Source organism: Somniosus microcephalus, unplaced genomic scaffold, assembly GCF_052327205.1.
Source record: "Somniosus microcephalus isolate GS21.2 unplaced genomic scaffold, FLI_Smic_1.0 unresolved_chr3, whole genome shotgun sequence".
Lineage (NCBI taxonomy): Eukaryota > Metazoa > Chordata > Chondrichthyes > Squaliformes > Somniosidae > Somniosus > Somniosus microcephalus.
This window is the reverse complement of record NW_028225181.1, coordinates 44,396,787-44,415,214: the sequence shown is the minus strand read 5'-3', so window position 1 is coordinate 44,415,214 and position 18,428 is coordinate 44,396,787. Positions and strand designations below refer to the sequence as shown.

The 18,428-nt window shown below is 49.6% G+C and overlaps 1 protein-coding gene across 1 annotated transcript in view; it reads right to left on the bottom strand.

Annotated features, from left to right (window-relative positions):
• LOC147091393 (alpha-2-macroglobulin-like) overlaps positions 1 to 18,428 on the bottom strand; it is a 1,124,424-nt gene that overhangs the window by 970,447 nt on the left and 135,549 nt on the right. Inside the window, exon 9 of the mRNA XM_085976756.1 lies at positions 1,678 to 1,792. Coding sequence (XP_085832882.1) covers positions 1,678 to 1,792 — 115 coding nt within the window. The remainder of the gene's footprint in view (positions 1 to 1,677; positions 1,793 to 18,428) is intronic.

Sequence of the window (18,428 nt, the reverse complement as noted above, 5' to 3'; positions counted from 1 at the left end):
AGAGACAGACCGACAGAGAGAGAGAGAGACAGGGAGAGAGAGAGGTAGAGAGCGAGAGAGACAGACAGAAAGAGAGAGAGAGACAGAGAGTGAGAGAAACCAAGCAAGAGAGAGAGAGACAGACAGAGAGAGAGAGAGAGAGACAGAGAGAGAGAGAGACAGAGAGTGAGACAGACCGACAGAGAGAGAGAGAGACAGGGAGAGCGAGGCAGAGAGCGAGAGAGGCACAGAGAGAGAGAGAGAGAGAGACAGAGAGTGAGAGAAACCAAGCAAGAGAGAGAGAGACAGAGAGAGAGAGAGAGAGACAGAGAGCATCAGGGAGCTTCAGCATAGCAGTGAATGCACTAAAAGAAAAAGCCCGAAGAGCCCTATATGCAATAAAAAGAAAATTCTACAACATCCAAATCCCAATCAAAATCTGGCTCAAAATATTTGACAGCATAATCCTGCCCATTGCGCTGTACGGTAGTGAAGTATGGGGCCCACTCAATCACCATAGCTACACTAAATGGGAAAAACACACAACAGAAGCCCTACATGCAGAATTTTGCCGAAGCATTCTTCGCACCCAAAGGAAAACACCAACAAATGCATGCAGAGCCGAACTAGGCAGATACCCACTGATAATAAACATCCAAAAACGAGCACTAAACTTCCTAAATCACCTCAAATCTAGCTCCCCAGACACCCTTCATTTTAAAGCCTTCCAGACCCAAGAGCTAAACCCAGAAAAGAGTCCCCTGAGTCAGCTGCTACTGAAACTAAGTACTCCTACTCAGCCGGACCCTGACCAGTCCCAGACCAACACTGCCGTCCAAACACCAATCCGAGTGAACCAAATCATTAAACAATGCAAAGAAACCTACCTGGAACATTGGAACAAAATAACCAAAAGCCAAAGCAGATTAGAATGTTACCGGGCCCTAAAAAGAGAATATAAACTGGCAGACTATATCTCGACCATCAGAGACACAAAACAGAGACAGACCCTCACCATGTACAGACTAAGCGACCACCAACTGGCAATTGAAAAAGGAAGATACAAGAAATCCTGGCAGCCTAGAGAGAATAGAATATGTGATCAATGTCTGGCCGGCGAGGTTGAGACAGAGATGCATTTCCTCCTAAAATGTGAAAAATTCAACACAACAAGAAACATATTATTTGACAAGCTCAGCCAAACAACCCCAGATTTCAAAGAATTGGATGACCTGTCAAAATTAAGATTAGTCCTGGGAGAAGGAGACAGACCATACCTTGGTGTCAAATATGTAACAACATGTCACAACCTGAGGACTGTTTAAAATTAATACTGAATGTACCCAACGATGTACAACGACTGTTTAAATTAATTTTGTTTAAAGTAATATTGTATGTACCCAACGAAGGTCAAAATTGTTTGACACCTACAGAATGTTGGAAAACTACTTCTTGTTATGTAAGCTTTGGCAATATGGTTCCCTGTAAACTTTCATGCCAATAAAGCATTTGAATTGAATTGAATTGAAATTGACAGAGAGTGAGACAGACCGACAGAGAGAGAGAGAGACAGGGAGAGAGAGAGAGAGAAACCAAGCAAGAGAGAGAGACAGAGAGAGAGACAGAGAGAGAGAGAGAGAGAGAGAGAGAGAACGAGAGAGACAGTTGAGGACAGAGCTGTTGAGCCCACCCACTCACCTGTTCCCTCCTCGCTCAGTTTAAAGTCGGCGTTAATGCGCCTGTTGTATTGTCCGTTCCTGAGACGGAATATCGCGGTGCCAAGATCTTTGGCTAGGCAGCCATCGGAGTCCGTCTGAGATGGAGAGAGAGGGGCCAGGTCAGTTCAAAAAAGGGAAAGAGGCTGCGAGGTTACTCAACTTGGTGGAATTATCCATGATACGAAGAGCTCTAAGTTAGGTTTCGAGTGCAAGTGCGTGAATGCATGAAGTGTGGTTAATAATGTTGGTGCACTTAAGGCACATATAGCCACATGGGAATATGATACTGAGGCCTGGCTCAAAAAGGGGGAGGGTTGGATGCTGGGGACAAGGTATTCAGGAAAGATAGGGAAGGAAAAAGAAGGAGGGGTAGCAGTTTTGATTAAGAAAAATATTACATTGCTAGAAAGAGAGAATATCCTTGCAGGATCAAAGACAGAAACTATTTGGTTGGAGTTGAGAAAAAATAACAGAGCCCACTGAAAGTGCAGCGCTCCCTCAGTACTGCCCCTCCGACAGTGCAGCACTCCCTCAGTACTGTCCCTCCGACAGTGCAGCACTCCCTCAGTACTGCCCCTCCAACAGTGCAGCACTCCCTCAGTACTGCCCCTCCGACAGTGCAGCACTCCCTCAGTACTGCCCCTCCAACAGAGCAGCACTCCCTCAGTACTGCCCCTCCGACAGTGCAGCGCTCCCTCAGTACTGCCCCTCCAACAGTGCAGCACTCCCTCAGTACTTCCCCTCTGACAGTGCAGCACTCCCTCAGTACTGCCCCTCCAACAGTGCAGCGCTCCCTCAGTACTGCCCCCTCCAACAGTGCAGCACTCCCTCAGTACTGCCCCTCTGACAGTGCAGCGCTCCCTCAGCACTTCCCCTCCGACAGTGCAGCGCTCCCTCAGTACTGCCCCTCAATAGTGCAGCGCTCCCTCAGTACTGCGCCTCTGACAGTGCAGCATTCCCTCAGTACTGCCCCTCCAACAGTGCAGCGCTCCCTCAGTACTGCCACTCCAGCAGTGCAGCGATCCCACAGCACTGCCCCTGACAGTGCAGCGCTCCCTCAGTACTGCCCTTCCGACAGTGCAGCACTTTCTCAGTATTGCCCCTATGATAGTGCAGCGCTCCCTTAGTACTGCCCCTCCAATAGTGCAGTGCTCCCTCAGTACTGCCACTCCGACAGGGCAGCACTCCCTCAGTACTGCCACTCCGACAGTGCAGCGCTCCGTCAGTACTGACCCACCGACAGTGCAGCCCTCCCTCAGTACTGACCCTCCGACAGTGCAGCGCTCCGTCAATACTGTCCCTCCGACAGTGCAGCACTCCCTCAGTACTGTCCCTCCGACAGGGCAGCACTCCCTCAGTACTGACCCTCTGACAGTACAGCACTCCCTCAGTACTGCCCCTCTGACAGTGCAGCACTCTCTCAGTACAGGTTCCTCCAACAGTGCAGCGCTCCCTTAGTACTGACCCTCCGACAGCGCAGGGCTCTCTCAGTACTGACCCTCCGACAGTGCAGCCCTCCCTCAGTACTGACCCTCCGACAGTGCAGCGCTCCGTCAATACTGTCCCTCCGACAGTGCAGCACTCCCTCAGTACTGTCCCTCCGACAGGGCAGCACTGCCTCAGTACTGACCCTCTGACAGTACAGCACTCCCTCAGTACTGCCCCTCTGACAGTGCAGCACTCTCTCAGTACAGGTTCCTCCAACAGTGCAGCGCTCCCTTAGTACTGACCCTCCGACAGCGCAGGGCTCTCTCAGTACTGACCCTCCGACAGTGCAGCGCTCCCTCAGTACTGACCCTCCGACAGTACAGCACTCCCTCCGTACTGACCCTCCGACAGTGCAGCGCTCCGTCAGTACTGTCCCTCTGACAGTACAGCACTCCCTCAGTACTGTCTCTCCGACGGGGCAGCGCTCCCTCAGTACTGCCCCTCCAACAGTGCAGTGCTCCCTCAGTACTGCCCCTCCAACAGTGCAGCACTCCCTCAGTACTGCCCCTCGATAGTGCAGCGCTCCCTCAGTATTACCCCTCCGACAGTGCAGCACTCCCTCAGTACAGGCCCTCCGACAGTGCAGCACTCCCACAGTACTGCCCTCTGACTGAGCAGCGCTCCCTCAGGACTGCCCTCCGACAGTGCAGCGGTCCCTCAGAGCTGCCCCTCCGACAGTGCCGCACTCCCTAAGTACTGCCCCTCCGACAGTGCAGCGCTCCCTCCGTACTGCCCCTCGATAGTGTGGCACTCCCTCAGTACAGCCCCTCCGACAATGCAGCACTCCGACAGTACTGCACTCCGACAGTGCAGCGATCCCTGTGCGAGTCATCAAAGAGTGCTGTGAGTTTGGGTAAGTGTGGGAGTTCTTTAATTGTTATTTCTCTTTAAATCATTCTTGATAAGATTACTTAAGCAGTCTAAGTAAAGGGGAAAAGTTAAATATTTGGGATTCTGTTGGTTTAAGAAGAGTAAAACAAGGTTACACTGCAGTAGGAGTAAATTGGCACACCAGGCAGTGGAAACCAGTTTTCATACAATCAGCAGGGGTGACTCATTTGGCTGTAAACAAACAAACAATATAAAAAGACCAGTGCTAGTGCGAGCACTGAGTGCGAGTCATCAAAGAGTGATGTGAGTTTGGGTAAGTGTGAGTTAGGGTAAGTGGGATGTCAGTTGCTTTTTTCAAACTTTAACTCTGTGGGTTGTAATTAATAAGGCCTTTCTGGTGCAGAATGACTGTTCGTAAACCATTTAACTGGTGTAACTAGAGGGATTGATTTAATTTAAATCCAATTAATTAAAGGGGATACCAGCATCTAAAATCGGGCAGAGGGTGTCCATAACTAACAATAAAAAATGTAATTAATTACATAGAATGGAGCAGGTGATGTGTTACTGTTGCGAGATGTGGGAGCCGATGAACCCCATTGAGGCTCACGGTGATTATGTCTGTGACAAGTGTCTGCTGCTACAGGAACTCCAGCTCCGTGTTGATGAGCTGGAGTCTGAGCTTCAGACACTGCGACACATCAGGGAGGGGGAGAAGTACCTAGAATCTGTGTATCAGGAGGTGGTCACACCTATGAAGTTAATTAATTCAGATGTAGCCCATGGTCAGGGACAGGACGGTGTGACTACGAGTGAGGCAGGTACGGGGATCCAGGAGGTAGAGCTGGAGGAGACGCAGCCCTTGCTCTCATCCAACAGGTTCGAGGTTCTTACTCCCTGTGGGGACAGGAGCAGGGACTGCAGAGAGGATGAGCAACCTGGCCACAGCACCGTGGAACAGGGGGCCATTCAAGAGGCGGGAGTAAATAGAAATGTTGTAGTGGTAGGGGATAGTATTATTAGGGGGATAGATAGAGTTCTCTGCAGCCGAGAGCGAGAGTCCCGAAGGCTGTGTTGCCTACCAGCGTTAAGGACATCTCCTCTGGGCTGGAAAGAAACTTGCAGTGGGAGGGGGTGGATCCAGTTGTCGTGGTCCATGTTGGTACAAATGATGTAGATAGGACTAGGAAGCCGGTTCTTTTAAAGGAGTATGAGCAGCTAGGGGTCAAATTAAAAAACAGAACCTCAAGGGTAATAATCTCTGGATTATTACCTGAGCCACGAGTGAATTTGGCTAGGTCAAATAAAATTAGAGAGTTAAATGCGTGGCTCAAAGACTGGTGTGGGAGAAATGGGTTTTGCTTCCAGGGACACTGGCACCAGTACCGGGGCAGGAGGGAGCTGTTCCGTTGGGACGGGCTTCACTTGGCCAGTGCTGGGACTAGAGTCCTGGTGGATCATATAACTAGGGCTGTAGAGAGGACTTTAAACTAACTAGTGCGGGGGCGGGGGGAGGTTCCTAGAGAGCAAATAATAAAAATGACAACAGAGAAGGTGATAGACTTAGGAAGCAGTGGGGAAATTAAAAACCAGAGCGTGTCAGGAAGGGGCAGAAGGTATGGAGTAAAAGGTAAAGTAATAACAAGGGCAAAAGCAGGAACTAAGTGTCACAAAACATATTTGAATGTTCTCTATCTGAATGCACGTAGCATTCGTAACAAAATAGACGAGTTAATGGCACAAATAACTACATATGGGTATGATCTTGTGGCCATTACAGAAACATGGCTGCAGGGTGACAATGCCTGGGAATTAAACATAACAGGTTATTTAACGATCAGGAAGGACAGGCAGGAAGGAAGGGGAGGTGGGGTGGCTATGTTAATAAAGGAAGGAATCACTGTAATACAGAGAAATGATATTGGGTCAAAAGATCAGGATAATGAAACAGTTTGGGTGGAGGTAAGGAATAACAAGGGGAAAAAAACACTAGTGGGCATAGTCTATAGGCCTCCGAATAGTGGCAACTCTGTTGGACGGAGTATCAATCAGGAAATAGTTGAGGCTTGTAATAAGGGAACATCTATAATTATTATTTTAACTATCATATTAATTGGACAAATGAAATTGGGCAGGGCTGCCTTGAGGATGAGTTCATTGAGTGTATTAGGGATGGGTTTCTTGAGCAGTATGTAACTGAACCGACCAGGGGGCAAGCAACCATAGATCTGGTCCTGTGGAACGAGACAGGATTAATTAAAAATGTCCGAGTAAAGGATCCCCTTGGAATGAGTGACCATAACATGGTTGAATTCTATATTCAATTAGAGGATGAGAAGGTTGGATCTCAAACAAGCGTGCTAAGCTTGAATAAAGGAGACTATGAAGGTATGAGAGCGGAATTGAGTAGAGTGGATTGGGAAAATAGATTAAAGGGTAAGACGATACATGATCAGTGGTGTACATTTAAGGAGTTATTTTACAACTTCCAAAAAATATATATTCCACTGAGAAGAAAAGGGTGTAAAAGAAAAGACAGCCATCCGTGGCTAAGTAAAGAAATTAAGGATAGTATTCGACTAAAAGCAAGGGCATATAAGGTAGCCAAATCTAGTGGGAGGATAGAGCATTGGGAAAACTTTAAAAGACAGCAAAAAATAACAAAAAGATTGATTAAGAAAGGGGAGATAGATTATGAAAGTAAATTAGCAAAATTTATAAAAACAGATAGTAAGAGTTTTTATAGTTATATAAAAAGAAAAAGGGTGGCTAAAGTAAATGTTGGTCCCTTAGAGGATGAGACCGGGAAATTAATGGTGGGAAATATGGAGATGGCAAAAACACTGAATGAATATTTTATATCAGTCTTTACAGTAGAGGACACTAAGAATATCCCAACACTGGACAAACAGGGGGCTATGGGGGGGAGGAGCTAAACATGATCAAAATCACTAAGGAAGTGGTACTCGGTAAAATAATGGGACTCAAGGCGGATAAATCACCTGGACCTGATGGCTTACATCCTAGGGTCTTGAGGGAAGTGGCGGTAGGGACTGTGGATGCATTGGTAATAATTTTCCAAAACTCCTTGGACTCAGCAAAGGTCCCGGCAGACTGGAAAACTGCTAATGTAACACCCTTATTTAAAAAGGGCAGTAGACAGAAGGCTGGAAACTATAGACCGGTTAGCCTAACATCTGTGGTAGGTAAACTTTTGGAGTCCATTATTAAGGAGACAGTAACAGGACATTTGGATAATCATAATTTAATAGGACAAAGTCAGCATGGTTTTATGAAGGGGAAGTCATGTTTGACAAATTTGCTGGAGTTCTTTGAGGAAGTAATATACAGGGTGGATAAAGGGGAACCAGTGGACGTAGTGTATTTAGACTTCCAAAAGGCATTTGACAAGGTGCCACACAAAAGATTATTGCTTAAGATAAAAAATCACGGGATTGGGGGTAATATTCTGGCATGGATAGAGGATTGGCTATCTAACAGAAGGCAGAGAGTTGGGATAAATGGTTCATTCTCAGACTGACAATCAGTAACTAGTGGTGTTCCGCAGGGGTCAGTGCTGGGTCCCCAACTCTTTACAATCTATATTAATGATTTGAAGGAGGGGACCGAGTGTAACATATCAACGTTTGCAGATGATACTAAGATGGGAGGGAAAGTAGTGAGTGAGGAGGACATAAAAAATCTGCAAGGGGGCATAGAGAGGCTAAGTAAGTGGGCAGAGCTTTGGCAGATGGAATACAATACTGGAAAGTGTGAGGTTATGCACTTTGGCAGGAAAAATCGTAGAGCAAGTTATTATCTTAATGGCAAGAAACTGAAAAGTACTGAAGTACAAAGGGATCTGGGGGTCCTGGTGCACGAAACTCAAAAGGTTAGTATGCAGGTGCAGCAAGTGATTAAGAAGGCCAATGGAATGTTGGCTTTCATTGCTAGGGAGATAGAATATAAAAATAGGGAGGTATTGCTTCAGTTGTACAAGGTATTGGTGAGACCGCACCTGGAATACTGCATACAGTTTTGGTGTCCATACTGAAGAAAGGAAATACTTGCTCTCGAGTCAGTACAAAGAAGGTTCACTCGGTTAATCCCGGGGATGAGGGGATGGACATAAGAGGAGAGGTTGAGTAGATTGGGATTCTACTCATTGGAGTTCAGAAGAATGAGAGGCAATCTTATTGAAACATATAAGATTGTGAAGGGATTGGATCGGGTGGATGCGGGGAGGATGTTCCCGATGATGGATGAAACTAGAACTAGGGGGCATAGTCTTAGAATAAGGGGCTGCTCTTTCAAAACTGAGATGAGGAGGAACTACTTCACTCAGAGGGTGGTATGTCCATGGAATATGCTGCCCCAAAAAGCTGTAGAAGCAACATCATTACATAAATTTAAAACAGAAATAGACAGTTTCCTAGAAGTAAAGGGAAATAAGGGTTACCGGGAGCGGGCAGGAATTTGGACATGAGTCTACGTTTGGATCGGACATGGCCCTGTGGGTAGCGGAGCGGGCCCAGGGGCCATGTAACCTGATCCTGCTCCTATTTCGTGTGTCTAAATCTGTTAGATTCAGGAGATGGTTCTGTGATAGTAGATTGGCGGTTAGGATCAGATCAGCCATGATCTTATTGAATGGTGGAGCAGGCTCGAGGGGCCGATTGGCCTACTCCTGCTCCTATTTCTTATGTTCTTATGTTCTTATGTACTGCCCCTCCGACAGTGCAGCACTCCCTCTGTACAGGCCCTCCGACAGTGCAGCACTCCCACAGTACTGCCCTCTGACTGAGCAGCGCTGCCTCAGCACTGCCGTCCGACAGTGCAGCACTCTCTCCGTACTGCCCTCCGACAGTGCAGCACTCCCTCAGTACTGCTCCCTGACAGTGCAGCGCTCCCTCAGTACTGCGCCTCCGACAGTGCAGCGCTCCCTCAGTACTGCCCTCTGACAGTGCAGCACCCTCTCAGTACTTCCCTCCGAACGTGCAGCGCTCCTTCAGTACTGCTCCCTGGCAGTGCAGCGTTCCCTCAGTGCTGCCCTTCCGACAGTGCAGCACTCCCTCAGTACTGTCCCTCCGACAGTGCAGTGCTCCCTAAGTACTGTCTCTCTGACAGTGCAGCGCTCCATCAGTACTGACCCTCAGCAAGTGCTGTTATCCCTCAGTACTGCCCCTCCGACAGTGCAGCGCTCCCTCAGTACTGACCCTGTGACAGTGCAGCACTCCCTCAGTACTGCCCCTCTGACAGTGCAGCCCTCCCTCAGAACTGACCCCCTGACAGTGCAGCACTCCCTCAGCACTGCCCGTCCGACAGTGCTGTACTCCCTCAGTACTGCCCCTCCGACAGTGCAGCACTCTCTCAGTACAGGCCCCTCTGACAGTGCAGCGTTCCCTCAGTACTGACCCTCCAACAGCACAGCGCTCTCTCAGCACTGACCCTCCGACAGTGCAGCGCTACCTCAATACTGACCCTCCGACAGCACAGCGCTCTCTCAGTAGTGACCCTCCGACAGTGCAGCACTCCCTCAATACTCAGCCTCCGACAGTGCAGCACTCCCTCAGTACTGACCTTCCGACAGTTTAGCGCTCCCTCGGTACTGAACCTCCGACAGTACAGCGCTCCTTCAGTACTGACCCTCTGACAGTGCAGCACTCCCTCAGTACTGACCCTCCGACAGTGCAGCACTCCCTCAGCATAACCCTCCAACACAGCAGTGCTCCCTCAGTACTGACCCTCCGACAGTGCAGCACTCCCTCAGTACAGACCCTCCAACAGTGCAGCACTCCCTCAGGACTGACACTCCGACATTGCAGCGCTCCATCAGTACTGCCCCTCCGACAGTGCAGTGCTCCCTCAGTACTGACCCGCTGACATTGCAGCGCTCTCTCAGTACTGCCCCTCCGACAGTGCAGCTCTCCCTCAGTACTGCCCCTGACAGTGCAGCACTCCCCCAGTACTGCCCCTCTGACAGTGCAGTGCTCCCTCAGTACTGCCCCTCTGACAGTGCAGCTCTCCCTCAGTCCTGACCCTCCGAAAGCGCAGCTCTCCCTCAGCACTGCCACTCCGACACTGCAGTGCTCCCTCAGTACTGTCCCTCCGACAGTGCAGTGCTCCCTCAGTACTGCCCCTCTGACAGTGCAGTGCCCACTCAGTACTGCTCTTTCGACAGTGCAGCGCTCCCTCAGTACTGCCCCTCCGACAGTGAAGCTCTCCCTGAGCACTGAACACCCAACAACACAGCTCTCCCTCAGTACTGCCACTCCGACTGTGCAGCGCTCTCTCAGTATTGCCCCTCTGACAGTGCAGCGCTCCCTCAGTACTGACCCTCCGACAGTGCAGCATACCCTCAGTACTGCTCCTCCGACAGTGCAGCTCTCCCTCAGCACTGAACACCCAACAGCGCAGCCCTCCCTCAGTACTGCGACACGGACTGTGCAGTGCTCTCTCAGTATTGACCCTCTGACAGTGCTGCACTCCCTCAGTACTGACCCTCTGACAGTACAGCGCTCCCTCAGTACTGACCCACCGAGAGTGCAGCACTCCCTCATTGTAAACCTCCGACACTGCAGCGCTCCCTCAGTACTGACCCTCCGACAGTGCAGCACTCCCTCAGTACAGACCCTCCGACAGTGCAGCACTCCATCAGTACTGCCCCTCCGACAGTGCAGCGCTCCCTCAGAGCTACCCCTCTAACAGTGCCGCACTTCCTCAGTACTGCCCCTCCGACAGTGCAGCGCTCCGTCCGTACTGCCACACGATAGTGCGGCACTCCCTCAGTACAGCCCTTCCGACAATGCAGCACTCCAACAGTACTGCACTCCGACAGTGCAGCGATCCCTCAGTACAGCCCCTCCGACAGTGCAGCACTCCCAAAGTACTGTCCTCCGACAGTGCAGCACTCCCACAGTACTGCCCTCAGACAGTGCAGCACTCTCTCAGTACTGCCCCTCCGAATGTGCAGTGCTCCCTCAGTACTGCTCCCTGACAGTGCAGGCTCCCTCAGTACTGCCCCTCCGACAGTGCAGCGCTACCTCAGTACTGCCCTCTGACAGTGCAGCACCCTCTCAGTACTGCCCTCCAGCCGTGCAGCGCTCCCTCAGTACTGCTCCCTGACATTGCAGCTCTCCCTCAGTACTGCCCCTCCGACAGTGCAGCGCTCCCTCAGTACTGCCCCTCCGACAGTGCAGCGCTCCCTAAGTACTGTCCCTCCGACAGTGCAGCGCTCCCTCAGTACTGACCGTCAGCAAGTGCTGTTATCCCTCAGTATTGCCCCTCCGACAGTGCAGGGCGCCCTCAGTACTGACCCTCCGACAGTGCAGCGCTCCCTCAGTACTGACCCTCCCACAGTACAGCGTTCCCTCAGTACTCACCCTCCGACAGTGCAGCACTCCCTCAGTACTAACCTTCCGACAGTGCAGCACTCCCTCAGTACAGGCCCTCCAACAGTGCAGCACTCCCTCAGGGCTGAACCTCCGACATTGCAGCGCTCCCTCAGTACTGCCCCTTCAGCGGTGCATCACTCCTTCAGTACTGCCACTCTGAAAGTGCAGCACTCCCTCAGTACTGTCCCTCCGACATCACAGCGCTCCCTCAGTACTGACCCTCTAACAGTGCAGCACTCCCTCAGTACTGTCCCTCCGACCGGGCAGCGCTGCCTCAGTACTGCCCTTCGACAGTGCAGTGCTCCCTCAGAGTTGCCCCTCCGACAGTGCCGCACTCCCTCAGTACTGCCCCTCCGACAGTGCAGCGCTCCCTCCATACTGCCCCGCGATACTGCTGCACTCCCTCAGTACAGCCCCTCCGACAATGCAGCACTCTGACAGTACTGCACTCCGACAGTGCAGCGATCCTTCAGTACAGCCCCTCCGACAATGCAGCACTCCCAAAGTACTGTCCTCCGACAGTGCAGCACTCCCACAATACTGCCCTCCGACAGTGCAGCACTCTCTCAGTACTGCCCTCCGACAGTGCAGCGCTCCCTCAGTACTGGTCCCTGACAGTGCAGCGCTCCCTCAGTACTGCCCTCCGACAGTGCAGCACTCTCTCAGTACTGCCCTCCGACAGTGCAACGCTCCCTCAGTCCTGCTCCCTGACAGTGCAGCGCTCCCTCAGTACTATAGCAAAATACTGCAGATGTTGGAAATCCGAAATAACAACAGAAAATGCTGGAAAAACCCAGCAGTTGAGGCAACACCCGTGGAGAGAAATTTGAGTTGACGTTTCGGGTCGAACCCTTCTTCAAAACTGGAAAGAAAAGAAGACAGATCGGAGGCAGGGCTGTGATCGGACAAAAGAAGTGAAAGAAACAAAAGAAGTAAAAGAGACAATAAAAGGTATTAGAAGCTAGACGAGATGGTAATAGGCTGAGATTGGGTGTAAAGTGTACTGGCAGGGCAAGAGATAGCTGCCAGGTGTGAGAGAGAAACAAAAGGAAAGGGGGGGTGGAAAAGGAGTGGAAAAATTACAAGAAAAAATGTAATAGGGGCCAAGGTTATGATCTGAAATTGTTGAACTCGATACAGAGTCCGGAAGGCTGCAGACTGCCTAATCGGAAGATGAGGTGCTGTTCCTTGAGTTTACATTGAGCTTCCGTGGAACAATACAAGAGGCCAAGTACAGTGAGGTCCGAGTGGGAATGGAGCGGTGAATTAAAATGACAGGCGACCGGAAGCTCGGGGTCACCCTTACAGACTGAACGGAGGTGTTCTGCAAAGCAGTCACCCAATCTGCGTTTGGTCTCCCCAATGTAGAAGAGACCGCATCGTGAGCAGTGAATATAGTATACTAGATTGCGAGAAGTACAAGTAAATCGCTGTTTCACCTGGAAGGGGTGTTTGGGGCCCTGGACAGTGGGAAGGGGGGAGGTATAGGGGCAGGTGTTACATCTCCTCTGCTTGCACGGGAAGGTGCCATGCGAAGGGGAAGGGGTGTTGGGGGTGATAGAGGAGTGGACTAGGGTGTCTCAGAGGGAGCAGTCCCTACGGAATGCTGAAAGGGGAGGGGAGGGGAAGATACATTTGGTGGTGGGATCACTTTGGAGGTAGCGGAAATGCCGGAGGATGCTCCGTTGAATGTGGAGGCTGGTGGGGTGAAAGGTGAGGACAAGGGGAACCCTATCGTGGTTCCGGGAGGGAGGGGCAGCGGTGAGGGCAGAAGTGCGGGAGATAGAACTGACACGGTCGAAGGCAGTGTCAACCACGGTAGAGGGCAACTTTAAAAGGAGGAGCGAGGCGAGGCCCGACCACAGCGGCTGACCCGGGAGTGGAGTGAGCAGCGACGCCCGACCAATTCAACAGCAGGGGAGAGAGGTAAAAAGTAATCAAAGTGTGACGTCAGCAGGAAGCAGGTAAGTGATTGGTTGGTGAGTATTTCTCTCTTTTTTAAACTTTAACTCTGGTTTATAGTTTCTAAGGTCTCTCTAGTGTAGCAGGGACTGTTGGTAAACCAATTAACTGTAGTGTAATTAGTGGGATTGATTGATTTAATTTAAATTCAATTAATTAAAGGGTAAGTCATGGCAGGACAGCCCGGCCCCGTGATCTGCTCCTCCTGCGATATGTGGGAACTCAGGGACACTTCCTGTGTCCCTGACAACTACATGTGCAGGAAGTGCATCCAGCTGCAGCTACTGACAGACCGCATTGCGGCGCTGGAGCTGTGATTGGATACATACTGGAGCGTTCACGATGCTCAGGACAGCGTGAATAGCACGTTTACGGAGTTGGACACACCGCAGGTAGAGGTTGGGCAGGAAGAAAGGGAACGGGTGACCAACAGGCAGAGTACTAGGTGCAGGAAGGTAGTGCAGGGGTCCCCTGTGGCCATCCCCCTCTCCAACAGATACATCACTTTGAGTACTGTTGGGGGGGATGGCTTATCAGAGGAAGGCAGCAGCAGCCAACTTCCTGGCACCATGGGTGGCTCTGCTGCACAGAATGGGAGGAAAAAGAGGGGTAGAGCTATAGTAATAGGGGATTCAATTGTAAGGGGAATAGATAGGTGTTTCTGTGGCCGCAAACGAGACTCCAGGATGGTGTGTTGCCTCCCTGGTACAAGGGTCAAGGATGTCTCTGAGCGGCTGCAGAACATCTTGGAAGGGGAGGGTGAACAGTCAGTTGTTGTGGTGCATATAGGCACCAACGATATAGGTAAAAAGCGGGATGAGGTCCTAAAAGCGGATTATAGGGAGTTAGGAGATAAATTAAAAAACAGGACCTCAAAGGTAGTAATCTCAGGATTGCTACCAGTGCCACGTGCTAGTCAGAGTAGAAATAGAAGGATACTTCAGATGAATACATGGCTAGAGGAATGGTGCCAGCGGGAGGGATTCAAGTTCCTGGGACATTGGAACCAGTTCTGGGGGACGTGGGATCAGTTCAAACCGGACTGTTTGCACCTGGGCAGGGCTGGAACCGATGTCCTAGGGGGAGTGTTTGCTCGTGCTGTGGGGGAGGGTATAAACTAAAATGGCAGGGGATTGGGAACCTGAGCAGGAAGACAGAGGAAAGGGAAACAAGGATAAAAGCAAAAGATAGGAAGGAGAAAAACAAAAGTGGCAGTCAGAGAAATCAACAGTTTAAATCAAACATGGCCACAGTAAATAATAATTCTAATAGGTCTAAGAGCGTTAAAAAAACAAGCCTGAAGGCTTTGTGTCTTAATGCGAGGAGCATTTGTAATAAGGTGGATGAATTGGCTGCGCAAATTGAAGTAAACAAATACGATTTGGTTGGGATTACGGAAACGTGGCTCAAGGAAGGCCAGGACTGGGAACTCAACATCCAGGGGTATTCGATATTCAGGAAAGATAGGCAAAAAGGAAAGGGAGGTGGGGTAGCATTACTGGTTAAAGAAGGGATTAACACAATTGTAATGAAGGATATTAGCTCTGATGAGGTGGAATCTGTATGGGTTGAATTGAGAAATACTAAGGGGAAAATAATGTTAGTGGGTGTGGTTTATAGACCTCCAAACAGTAAGGCGGAGGTTGGGGATGGCATTAAAAGGGAAATTAAAGAAGCGTGCAATAAGGGCACAGCAGTCATCATGGGTGACTTTAATCTACATATAGATTGGGCCAACCAAATTAGTAATAATACTGTGGAGGGGGAATACCTGGAGTGTTTACGGGATGGTTTCCTGGACCAATATGTCGAGGAACCAACCAGAGATCAGGCCATCTTAGACTGGGTATTATGTAACGAGGAAGGATTAATTAGCAATCTTGTTGTACGAGGCCCCTTGGGTCAGAACGATCATAATATGATCGAATTCTTCATTAAGATGGAGAATGAAGTAGTTGATTCGGAGACTAGGGTCCTCAATTTAAATAAAGGAAACTACGATGGTCTGAGGAGCGAGTTGGGTAGGATTGATTGGGGAATGGCACTCAAAGGGTTGACGGTGGATAGGCAATGGCAAACATTCACAGACCGAATGGATGAACTACAGAATTTCTTCACCCCAGTTTGGCATAAAAATAAATCAAAAAAGGTGACTCAACCGTGGCTAACAAGGGAAATTAGGGATAGCATAAGGTCCAAGGAGAGGGCATATAAATTAGCCAGAAAAAGCAATAATCCTGAGGATTGGGAGCAGTTTAGGATTCAACAAAGGAGGACAAAGGGATTAATTAAGAAAGGGAAAATAAAATATGAGAGTAAGCTTTCAGGGAACATAAAAACTGACTGTAAAAGCTTTTATAGATATGTGAAGAGAAAAAGATTGGTGAAGTCAAGCGTAGGTCCCTTGCAGTCAGAATCGGGGGAATTTATAATGGGGAACAAAGAAATGGCAGATCAACTAAATACATATTTTGGTTCTGTCTTCACAAAGGAGGACACAAATAACCTCCCAGAGATGCCGGGGAACATAGGGTCTGATGAAAGTGTGGAACTGAAAGAAATCAGTATTTGTAGGGAAATGGTGTTCGGAAAATTGATGGGACTGAAGGCCAATAAATCCCCAGGGTCTGATAATCTACATCCCAGGGGACTTAAGGAAGTGGCCCTAGAATTAGTAGATGCATTGCTGGTCATCTTCCAGAACGCGATAGACTCTGGAACGGTACCCATGGATTGGCGGGTAGCTAATGTTACCCCACTATTCAAAAAAGGTGGTGGAGAAAAGGCGGGGAATTATAGACCGGTAAGCTTGACATCGGTAGTGGGGAAAATGCTAGAGTCCATTATAAAAGATGTAACAGCAGAGCACTTGGAAAGCAGTGACTGGATCAGACAAAGTCAACATGGATTTACAAAAGGTAAATCATGCTTGACTAATCTACTGGAATTTTTTGAGGATGTAACTGGTAAAATAGATAAGGGAGAACCAGTGGATGTGGTGTATTTGGACTTTCAGAAGGCTTTCGATAAGGTCCCACATAAGAGATTAGCGTGCAAAATTAAGGCACATGGGATTGGGGGCAAGGTATTGACTTGGATAGAGAACTGGTTGGCGGACAGAAAGCAAAGAGTTGGAATAAACGGGTCGTTTTCCGAGTGGCAGGCAGTGACTAGTGGGGTACCGCAAGGATCGGTCCTAGGACCCCAGCTGTTCACAATATATATTAATGATCTGGACGAGGGAATTGGATGTAATATCTCCAAATTTGCAGATGACACAATGCTGGGTGGGCGTGTATGCTGTGAGGAGGATGTCGTGAAACTCCAGTATGATTTGGACAGGTTGGGTGATTGGGCAGAAACATGGCAAATGCACTATAATGTGGATAAATGTGAGTTTATCCACTTTGGTGGCAAAAACAGGAAGGCAGATTATTATTTGAATGGCAATAGATTGGGAGAAGTGCAAAGAGACCTGGGTGTTCGTGTGCACCAGTCGCTGAAGGTAAGCATGCAGGTGCAGAAGGCGGTTAAGAAGGCAAATGGTATGTTGGCCTTTGTAGCAAGAGGGTTCGAGTACAAGAGCAAGGATGTCTTGCTGCAGTTGTACAGGGCCTTGCTGAGACCGCACCTTGAGTATTGTGTGCAGTTTTGGTCGCCTTAACTGAGGAAGGATGTTCTTGCCATGGAAGGAGTGCAGCGAAGATTCACCAGGCTGATACCTGGGATGGCAGGAATGACATATGAGGAGAGATTGTGTCGATTGGGCTTATACTCACTGGAGAGTAACCACAACAGTGCTAACCACTATGCCACCGTGCAGCCGTATATCTACGGCAGCACGGTGGCATAGTGGTTAGCACTGTTGCCTCACAGCGCCAGAGACCCGGGTTCGAATCCGGCCTCGGTTGACTGTCTGTGTGGAGTTTGCACATTCTCCCCATGTTTGCGTGGGTTTCCTCCGGGTGCTCCGGTTTCCTCCCACAGTCCAAAGATGTGCGGGTTAGGTTGATTGGCTATGATAAAAAATTGACCCTTAGTGTTAGGGGGATTACATACGTGGGGTTACGGGGATAGGTTGGGATATGTGTTGGTGTAGGGGTTACGGGGATCGGGTGGGATATGTGTCAGTGCAGGCTCGATGGGCCGAAATGGCCTCTATCTGCACTGTGGGGTTTCTGTGATTCTGTGATTCCGTGAGTTTAGAAGATTGAGAGGGGATCTCATCGAAACCTATAAAATTCTGTCAGGCCTGGACAGACTAGATGCAGGAAGGATGTTTCTGATGGCCGGGGAGTCCAGAACCAGGGGTCATAGTCTAAGGATAAGGGGTAAGCCATTTAGGACTGAAATAAGGAGGAATTTCTTCACCCAGAGAGTGGTGAACCTGTGGAATTCTCTGCCACAGAGGGCAGTGGAGGCCAGTTCATTAAGTATATTCAAGAAAGAGTTGGATATATCTCTTAAGGCTAAAGTGATCAAGGGATATGGGGAGAAGGCAGGGACAGGTTACAGAATTTGAATGATCAGCCATGATCTCATTGAATGGCGGAGCAGGCTCGAAGGGCCGAATGGCCTACTCCTGCTCCTATCTTCTATGTTTCTATGTTTCTATCTTCTCGTTGTGGAAAAAGGAAGACATATCTGAAGCACTGGTGTGGAAGGTGGCATCGTCGGGGCAGATACGGCAGATACGGCAGAGATGGAGAAACTGGGAGAATGGAATAGAGTCCTTACAGGAAGCGGGGTGGGAGGAAGTTTAGTCCAGGGACCTGTGGGAGTCAGTGGGCTTTGTAGTGAATATTGGTCGATAACCTATCCCCAGGGATGGAGACGGAGAAGTCGAGGAAGGGAAGGGAAGAGTCAGAGATGGACCATGTGAAGGTGAGGGAAGGATGGAAATTGGAGGCAAAGTGAATGAAATTGTCAAGTTCGGGGCGAGAGCAGGAAACGACACCGATACAGCGATACAGTCATCAATGTATCGGAAAAAGAGGTGAGGGAGGGGACCCGAGTAGGACTGGAACAAAGATTGTTCCACATAGCCCACGAAAAG